This window comes from Oryzias melastigma, unplaced genomic scaffold (assembly GCF_002922805.2).
Source record: "Oryzias melastigma strain HK-1 unplaced genomic scaffold, ASM292280v2 sc00305, whole genome shotgun sequence".
NCBI classification, from domain to species: domain Eukaryota; kingdom Metazoa; phylum Chordata; class Actinopteri; order Beloniformes; family Adrianichthyidae; genus Oryzias; species Oryzias melastigma.
The window spans coordinates 1,778-11,605 of NW_023416915.1; the positions used below are offsets into that span (position 1 = coordinate 1,778).

Below are 9,828 nucleotides of genomic sequence, written 5' to 3' on the forward strand. Positions count from 1 at the left end.
TTGATGTGGTCCTGTGTCCTCTAACGTGACCGACAGAAGCATGGCTCGCGCCGCAGAGAGGCTCCGGCTGGTGGTGGGTCACATTGACCGCTCTCCATCTTCCATCGTATCCTTTTGTGGTGATAAGATCTCCGAGGCGCCTGCGGGCTGACGCTCCTCCAGGTCCGGAGGGGGAGGGCCGGTCTCGGCCGGGGAAGCAGAACGTTAGTTATAAACACGTAGCTAATGTTCTGTACGCAGTTCTAGCTGTGACAGACCGAACGGAACCGGAACAGAACGGGGTTTCCTCATTTATAAGTTAGCTTTGTCAACAGCTGCTGTCGTTTTTCCAGCATCACAAACCGAGAAACTACAACAAAGTCTGTAGTGAAGTTAGCAGGAGCAAACAGCTTTGAATGTAGGCTAGTTCATAAACGCGCATTTGTATTCAGATTGTGTCGGTTTAAAAAGACTGACTCTGCTTTTACATAAAGACAGAGAACTGGACTTTGTTCAGTAAACTTGTTTGGATTCATTCCAGCTTTGATAATGACAACGATGACACTGAGCTCAGACAACAGCACAAGCAGCTTCAATTATTGACACATTATAACATAGTTAATGCTTATATAGTCAATGCTTCCAATCTAAAAAAAAACATATTTTTGTCCTTAACTTTCTGCTGTAAGATCTGTGAACCGACTTCTGCTCAAGCTTTCACCAACAGTCAGCCTCAAAAACTGAGGTAAGAGTCTTCCGGTCCAGAACCTGTTGGGGCTCTTTGACCCCTCCATCAAAGCTCTTTTACCCCCCCATCCAGGCTCTTTGACCCCTCCATCAAAGCTCCTTCACCCCCCCATCAAAGCTCTTTTACCCCCTCATCGACACTCTTTTACCTCTCCGTTGAAGCTCTTTTACCCTTCCATCAAAGTTCTTTTACCTCACTGTTAAAGTTCTTTTACCCCTCCATTGAAGCTCTTTGACCCCTCTGTCGAGGCTCTCTGGTTGAGGACAAAGACGAAAAGCAATATTACATTTAGAAAACACTGTTTATTTTCTCTTTGTATTTCTATATTTTATTTAAGCAAAAACTACAGTTAATTTCATCACAATAAAATGAATAATAACAGGGACTGACAAAGGTCATTGTCATGTAATTTAAAACTATTCACTAGTAAAACTTCTCTTTTCTGCCTTTTTTTAAATATATATCTTTTTTGAAACCGTCTTTGCAGTGAAAACATTACAAGATATCATTTGTTATCAAAATACATTGAACTAGCTGCTCAAAAATCACAGGACATTTGGAATGTGCTCTAAAAATATAAAAACGTCTCTGTGTAAAATTAAAATTTTTGTGACTGATCACAAAAAATCTTCAAAAAACAAACAAAAAAAGGTTTTTGTTTTATATTTTTGGAACAAAATATAATTTATTTTCTTCACTTTACAAATCCACAAAGTTTTGACATTCTATTTTTAATGGAACATGTATTTGTCTGTGCGCTAAATTGGAAAATTATTTGTAGACCATAATTAACTTATTTAAATAATTTTAAGTTGATGGTTTGGTGTAAATTTTTAAAATGATTAAATGTTTGTTGAACTTTAACATTTTCTAGTGATAAATGATCTGAACACCCTGCTTTAGTTTCTTGGAACGACATGATTCCTGACCTTTGCTGTTTGGGCTGCTTATCTCTTTACCTTTGACATGAGGGCGGCTGTCCTACATTTCTGCAACCTCTGTCACACTTGCCTGTCATGCTTGTGTAATAGCAGGTGGCACACTTTCTGAGAGCATCATGAAAACTCACTTAAAAGAAAAAAGTTGAAGCTTTTGCATTAATATTGAAAGTTCTGGAACAGAGGTGTCAAACTCAAGCACATTTCAGGCCAAAATCCAAAACACACTGTAGGTCGCGGGCCAAACAGAATAAGCATTTACTGAACATTCTAAAACTACACCTTTAAAACTGTAACTTTTTAACATAATTATGAACCAGATATATAGCATTACCTGTGATAATGCTAGTGTGAATGCTGTAAGCTGAATTTGGACGCTGAAGATGCTGAAATTGATAGTTAATATCTTAGCTAAATGCCAAAATAGCCTAAAAAACTAATAAAGGAAAAAGTTTAGGTTAGCCTAAACAGCTAGCATGTAGCTGAAAAAAATAGCTAAACTTTAAAATAGCCTAAAAACTGAAAGAAAGCCTAAATTAGCAAAGACAGCTAGTATGTAAATATTATCCAAACTCTAAAACAGCATAAAAACTTTTTAAAAAGCCTAAATTAGACAAAACAGCTAGCGTGAAGCTGAAATATCAGCTAAACTCCAAAATAGCCAAAAAAGAAAATCTTAGTAAATGCCAAAATAGTCCAAAAAGCTAGCAGAATGCAAATTTTGTAAACTTTTAAACTGTAACTTTTTAACATGATTTTGAGTATTAAAAAGTCAGGAATATTATTCCAGAATAAATCAACTTAAACCTTAAATAACTTTCAATATTTTACTCTCCATAAAAATATATTTTGTCAAAATTATAAAAGTTAAAAATAACATTGGGTCATTAATAACAATAAAATTAAATGAAATAAAATGATCTGGAGGGCCGGATCTGGCCCCCGGGCCTCGACTTTGACGCGTGTGTTCTAGAAATTGTTCTTAAATGACACCTTTATTTGTCCTCAAAGTAGCAAATGGAGGTATTTGTAAATCCTCAAATGTTCTCATTTTCACAATACAACATCTAGAACCTGAAAAAAGATTGTTTTTGTGTCAGTTTAAGATGTATTGTTTACAGTTGGGCTAATAAGTTTACATAGCCTGAAAGAAATGATGATTTCTTGGTCACTTTTAATAGAATACGAATGATAACTGTTCAGGTACCTTTTCCCGTAGATCTTGTGACAGCTCTTTAGCTTTCCCCATGACTCAGGATCCAGAAATGTCAGTGCTGCACTGGATGAAGGTTTCAAGAGTCTGTTAGGAGCCCAGAAAGTCCAAGATCTTTAGTACACACATTGCTTACAGGTAAACGAGTCACAGGTGAGGATGGTTACCTTTAGCTGTCAATCAAACCCTTTTGGATCGGCTTGTGTTCATGTTTACAGGACAAAGTCATCAGAGAATCTAAACATTTGAAACGGGTCAAGTTTCTGTTGTCATAATTATTTATAAAAGATAAGCAGAATTTTTGGACAATAAATGGCTTCAACCACTGACTATGAATGGAAAAAAGTTGTTGTGTTATCGTTCATATTCAATAAAAAATGACCAAGAAATCATCATTTCTTCCCGAGTATGTAAACTTATGAGCACACCTGTGAGATTCTTCTTCTTTGGACAGGTACTCCTTCGACACGGGTCTGCTGACCCCACAGCAGCGCCTCTTCTACGAGGAGAACGGCTTCCTCCTCATCAGGAACCTGGTGTCCGAGGGTGACATTGAAAGATTCAGGTGATCTCAAGATCAAATTTGAAATCAGGAAAAAAATTAATTAGTATTTACAGTGTTTGATTTTCATCCGTTGGTTTATTCTGATGGTCGTTTCTTTCCTTTTTCAGAAAGGAGTTTGAGCGCATCTGCCGACAGGAAGTGAAAGTTCCCGGCCTGGTGGTGATGCGGGACGTGGCCATCGCCAAATCGGAGTTTGTTCGAGATCAGAAGGCCGTGTCAAAGCTCCAGGACTTTCAAGAAGACCCTGAACTGTTTCGGTACTGCTCCTTACCGGAGGTAACGTTCACTCAAACACACTCATGTTTATTTTATATGCTAACTATGAAAAATGTCCTAAACACATCTTTATGAAGTTTGAAGCAAAGGATTGTGGGAGGGGAGTAGGACAAAAAAGAAAAAGGTTGTTACATCCTTCCAACCAAACCAGCCCATCAAAGAATAAAACTAGTGTGAGCATCAGAACATTTGTTCACATGACTTTCATCTAAATCCATTTTTTTTTGTTTTGTGCTCGTTTGCATCTGTGCAGTAAGTGACATCACTAAATCCTGTTCTTCCCAAAAATTGCTTATTAAGTCTTTTTATTTTGTTGAGCAACTAAGCTGGTTCCAGTCACGAGGGGTCCCTCTACTGGTTGATGAGTGTCTTCAAAGGTTGCACCAAAAATTTCAAGAATATCCCTATTTCCACTGATAAATTAAATAATAAACTCATTTTTCTTGAAGGTAAAATTCTGACTCCGCACATAATCCACTATTTACAGAATTATCAAAAACAGACGAGGAGGACAGACTTGATGTCTGGACGCCATCTTGTTGTGTGCAGCCAGGTTCTCTTGCAACAGACTAGTGACCTGTTCACTCCACTGTTTCCCAATAGTAGCTGGGATAGGCTCCAGCAACCTGAAGATGGATGGACAGATCATCAACCAATAACCAGACATGGGTCTATCACGCTTTTGCAATAAATACCTCAGATAGTTTTTAATTCCTAGAAATGAAGAAATAACGGAAGATTTACCGATTAAAGACCCAATGATATAACATTTCTCTGATGATGGAGAACATAAAAATTTAGGCTACAAAATGGTATTTCTGAGTATGTTTACTCAAATTGTGACTTTAGTGTAAAATAAGTTTGTGTTAGTGTGCTATTCATGTGTTAGTGTGTTATTCAGTCTAAAGTTAGTACACCTGAGCTCTAACAGACAGATAACTTTGTCTGTGTGTCAGATCCTGAAGTATGTGGAGTGTTTCACTGGACCAAACATCATGGCCATGCACACCATGCTGATCAACAAGCCCCCCGATGCAGGTACAGAGCTAACACAGTGCTTTCCTCCAAGGAGCCGGACTTTCCTCTAAAATATTAGAGAAAGCTTTTTAAACATTTTGAAAAACTTTTAAAGGTGCTCTTCACACATTTTCAGTTTTTTTCTCAACCCTTTAACACCGGAGCTTTAGCTCCAGTGTTGATATTCTTTCAACTACTGTAACTCAATGTGACCACGAGTCCTTAGAAAGTCTTAAATTACTGGTGAATAGCTCTTATTTTTTTATTGTCAATGTGATGTGACTTTACAACAAAGCTGAGATATGAAAACAAAACAAGCAAACAGAAAACTTAAGAATTTCATATACCCCCAATAGCCTGGGGGAATATAAAAAGCTGCCCATTCTGCACGCCTGATTGCTGCCCGACTGCTGTCTGACTGCTCACTGACTGCTGCCCGACTGCTTTCTGACTGCTGCCTGACTGCTGTCTGACTGCTGCCCGACTGCTGTCTGACTGCTCACTGACTGCTGCCCGACTGTTGCCTGACTGCTGCCCGACTGTTGCCTGACTGCTGCCTGACTGCTGCCTGACTGCTGTCTGACTGCTGTCTGACTGCTGTCTGACAGCTGCCTGACTGCTGCCTGACTGCTGTCTGACTGCTGCCCGACTGCTGCTGTTTGCAGTCATGACCACACCAACAATTAAATAAAAAAATCGGGCTGTTGCATTAAATCTTTTCATTTCCACCGATGGCTCTCCGTTGAGTGGTGGTAGTTGTATTTGTGGCTGTAGCATAAACGCCGATTTGCACGCGATTGCACTGCGGGTGTAAATTGTCATCAGCAGGCCTCACACCTCCCAGCGATTGGGGTAAAGTGTAAAGCTGGCCTTATTTAGGAGCCACCGGCAACATCTCCACTATTAAAGGGTTAAATCAGGGGTGTCAGAATCCAGGCCTCGAGGGCCGGTGTCCCACATGTTTTCCAATCAACCTGCCATTGAAGCTCCTAGTTGGTTAAAGACACCTGATCTAGGTAATCAGCAGCAGATAAGGCAGGATTCTGGAAAACCAGCAGGATGCCGGCCCTCGAGGCCTGGATTTGAACACCCCAGGGTTAAATGCACAGGAACATCATCAATAGATGAGAATATTTGAATCTTGATGACCCACACATCTGATCACTTCAGGTAAGAAGACATCTCGCCATCCGCTGCACCAGGATTTGCATTACTTCCCCTTCCGGCCTACGGACCGCATCGTCTGCTCCTGGACGGCGATGGAGAAGGTGACCCGGCAGAACGGCTGCCTGGTTGTCCTGCCTGGAACACACAAGAGCACACTGCAGGAGCACGACTATCCTGAATGGGAGGTACACGTCCACCCAGAAGACCTCATAACCCTGGGTTTGTTTGCAACAATTTAAGGGAATTCCCCTCTTTAAGGGCGGGGTAAACAAGATGTACCACGGAGTGCGGAACTACGACCCAGATCACCCCAAAGTGTATGTGGAGATGGAGAAAGGTGACACCGTCTTCTTCCACCCTCTGCTCATCCACGGCTCTGGAATGAACCAGACACAAGGCTTCAGAAAGGTACTACATTTCCCAGAATTCAAGCAATTCCCAGCTTTTATATTTTCCTTAAACACTACAAAAAAACATAGAGAGTAGTACTTGTTTTAAGATTAGAAACTCAGGCCTCTAATTGTCGCCGTGATCATCCACAAGAGGGTGCAATTTCTTGTTTGGTTTGTTTGGAAGGTGGGAAAGTTCACAGAGTTTCTGGTGCAAACTACTGGACTGGTTCTACTGAACACAAGGGTCATGGTCCACTTGCAAGTGAACCTTGGTGTGTTTTACCAGAGAATGCACAATATCCTGCAAAGCAAAGAGCAGCAGTAAGTTAAAGAGAGGAAAAGTGTTAAAGTGAACAGAAAAAAATGGGAATCTAAGAATTGAAATTTAGATCAAGACTTAAATGTGAGGAGGGTATGCACTAATAGATTTATAAAGTTCAGAGGATCAGCTAGCAAATGGGATTTTAATTTTTTGTTTGTGATGTTGTTTTTACGTGTTTTTTTAATTCATTCTGACTTTTACGTGAGAATTTTAGCTACTTTAAAGTGTGTCCAAAAAATGTCATCTTGGATGAATCGAGGTATAACAGCTGGACATTCTCCTTTAGTTACATTTAGTATCTAAGATTCAACCGATCCAAGTCAAAGGAGGAGCGTACATGCCAGAAGCTCAGCACCAAACCCACCGCTTTACCCACCTTTTAGTTGAACTCTAAACTTTGTGTTCCTTTATTTACATTAAAAGTTTCTTTTTTTTTTTAAATAATCCTACTTTAAACCCCGTAACACCTTTTGATGCAAGTATGCGTCAAGCCACTTCATCTTAAAAATTACCTTAACTTAGCTCAGACATAGAAGAATAGAACATAAGTTAAACAAATTCTAGCTGGAAATAAGTTCAGGTGTCAAGGGGTAAACCTTTAAAGAAATATAAAACAGAAAACAAACAATAAACTCAGACTTAAGAATTAGTTTCATCCAGCTTATGAAATAAAATGTTTAGTTTCATTTAAACCTGAAAACTGATAGTGTGAAATGTCCTGAACTAAAAAAAAACACTTTTTTTTATTTGTGTGTTTTAACGGAGCCGCTAATATACATAAACATAAACAAACACAAAAAAATCACTGGTTCCTGGAGAAACTAAATAGTGCACACTAGTGAGTTCCAGGTGCACTAATGGTCCCCTGGTGTGTAACATAGTGTGCAGCAGCTGATTGTGTTACCAGTGTTACCAGTGTGTTGTGTGTTTCCAGGCCATCTCCTGCCACTATGCCAGCAGTGACTGTTACTACATCGATGTGAAGGGAACCACACAGGAGAACATTGAGAACGAGGTGTCGCAGATTGCAGAGAAGAAGTACGGCATGGGGGATGTCAGCTTCATGGTTAGACTCACACTTTTATTGACATTGAGCTTATAGCTGCTCTGCCTGTCCTTTCAATAGGAGCCTTTTCCTGTTTATTTGCACACTTGAATTCATGAATGGAATTTGAAGAAAAGGAAAAGATTGTTACCAAAAAATATGAAGTTACACTTGTCTTTTGAGAATTGTATGTTTATCAAAAGAAAATCCAAAAAATATATTTTTTAAAAGTAAAAAAAAAAATGTAAACATATTTTTCCATATCAGCATATTCCAGACCAGGGGTCTCCAAACTACGGCCCGCGGGCCGGATCAGGCCCACCTCTACCCTTGACCCGGCCTCCCACACACTATCAGAAAAGCAGATTGAGAACATCATAGAACGTGACTTTTTATTCCAGCCTTCTGCAGTCTGAACTATGAAGGGAGAGGATAGAATATTTATTGGTTTAATAGTGATTCACTTTTTCTTTATTTCCTTTTTCTTTTTTTGGAAGTCCATACCTCGTCAGCTCTTTCAGTTATTAAAATATTCAGCTCTTTTTATGCTAGCTTTTTTGACTGTTTTGACAGTAACTAAGGATTTCTAGGCTATTCTTGAGTTCAGCTAATATTTTAGCTACATGCTAGCTGTTTTGGCCAATTTAGGCTTTTCTTTGTTTTTTAGGCTAATTTGTAGTTTAGCTAATATTTTAACCTTATGCTAGGAGTTTTGGCTAAATTAGACATTTTACCTGTTTTTTAGGCTAATTTGGCATTTAGCTCATTTTTAAGCCACATGCTAGCTCTTTTGGCTTATTTTGAGTTTTTCTCATTTATTTAGGCTATTTTGGAGTTTAGCTAAAATTTCAACTACATGGTTGCTGTTTTGACTAGTTTAGAATTTTTCTGTTTTTTTAGGCTAACTTGGCATGCTTTTTTATGATTTTAACTTTCTGGAAAACAGCAAATGTTTACGTTTAGGCTGTGATTTCTTCACTTTTTCTGTTAGCCTACAAACCGACCCGGCTCCCCATCAGAGAAGAAAACAGTCATGTGGCCTTCACAGGAAAAGGTTTGGGGACCCCTGACGTAGACCATAAAGTCAGAGCAGGTTTATTTTGGAGCAGCTTTGACAGACAGATGCAGGAGCTTCCAGTGTCAGGGTGAACACGCTTCCATTAGACCTCTGAGCTGGTTAATGAGCCAACAAAATGAGCAAACAGGAAAAAAAAGGTGAAAGCGACTTTAAAACCCAGAAATCGTGGTTTCTCCAGGGCTAACATGCTCCCTGTTTGGGTTTCTGGTGAAGCAGCAACAGCAGGTGATCTGAGCCCGACAACACCAGATTTTAACTCTTTTCCTGGACGTGTTTGTATGATGAACATCAAACTGGATCAGAGCTCTGCAATCATCCGTGTTTAAGTGTTGCTTCTTCACCACAAACAGCCTGGAGGCACAGACCCGCGCTCCTCCTTTTCCCTCATCATCTCTGCTGGTTTTAAAGGCAAACCTGTTTGGATTCAATGGAATCTCCTGTTCTTTCCACAGGATACCTGGGCCATCCGTGGTCGCCTGGTGCAGGGGGAGAGGATCTCCATGTGAAGACGCACCGCAGATATCAGCAGCACAGCCATAGAAATGAATGGCATAGATCTGGAGAATAATTCCACTAACGGAGGATCTGAATGTTTAGTGCAAAGAGGAAAACGTGTGTGAGAAAAGTGAAGTGTGGGAGGAGGAGGAGGGACAGGAAACAAAGAGAAAGACAGGAAAGAAGCTAAAAGTACGTCTGTCAGTGGTGTGTTTGTTTCATGAAATGAAGCCTTAATCTGACGCCATCTTGCCTTAAAGAATGATCAGCATTTCAGCTTACAGCTTCAAAGATTTCTAACAGAATAACAACTATAGCACTTATTTTATGAATTCTTTCTACAGATATTTAATGACAACTAATAATCATTTTTAACTTGACTGAGTGTTTTTGATTAAAAACCTTGATTAAAATACAAACTGAATTCACATGAATCCATGAGTTACGTGTGAAGAGGAAACCCTCACCTGCTTCTGAATCTTTAGTGTTATCGTGAACATCACAGAAGAGGACGTCGTTCAGTCTGAGTCACTGTCCTGCTGCTCATGTCGACATTGTTGCTTTATGTTGTGAAGCAGAAACTTTTCTGAAAG

At 39.6% G+C, this 9,828-nt stretch overlaps 1 protein-coding gene across 1 annotated transcript; it reads left to right on the forward strand.

Annotated features, from left to right (window-relative positions):
- phyh (phytanoyl-CoA 2-hydroxylase) lies at nt 1-9,663 on the forward strand. The gene is made up of 9 exons (XM_024262623.2): nt 1-106; nt 669-724; nt 3,333-3,443; nt 3,551-3,719; nt 4,676-4,757; nt 5,907-6,088; nt 6,162-6,311; nt 7,552-7,683; nt 9,193-9,663. The coding sequence occupies exons 1-9, from the start codon at nt 41-43 to the stop codon at nt 9,244-9,246; spliced, it is 1,002 nt and encodes a 333-aa protein (XP_024118391.1). The 5' UTR covers nt 1-40; the 3' UTR covers nt 9,247-9,663.
- The last annotated feature ends 165 nt before the right edge of the window (nt 9,664-9,828 follow it).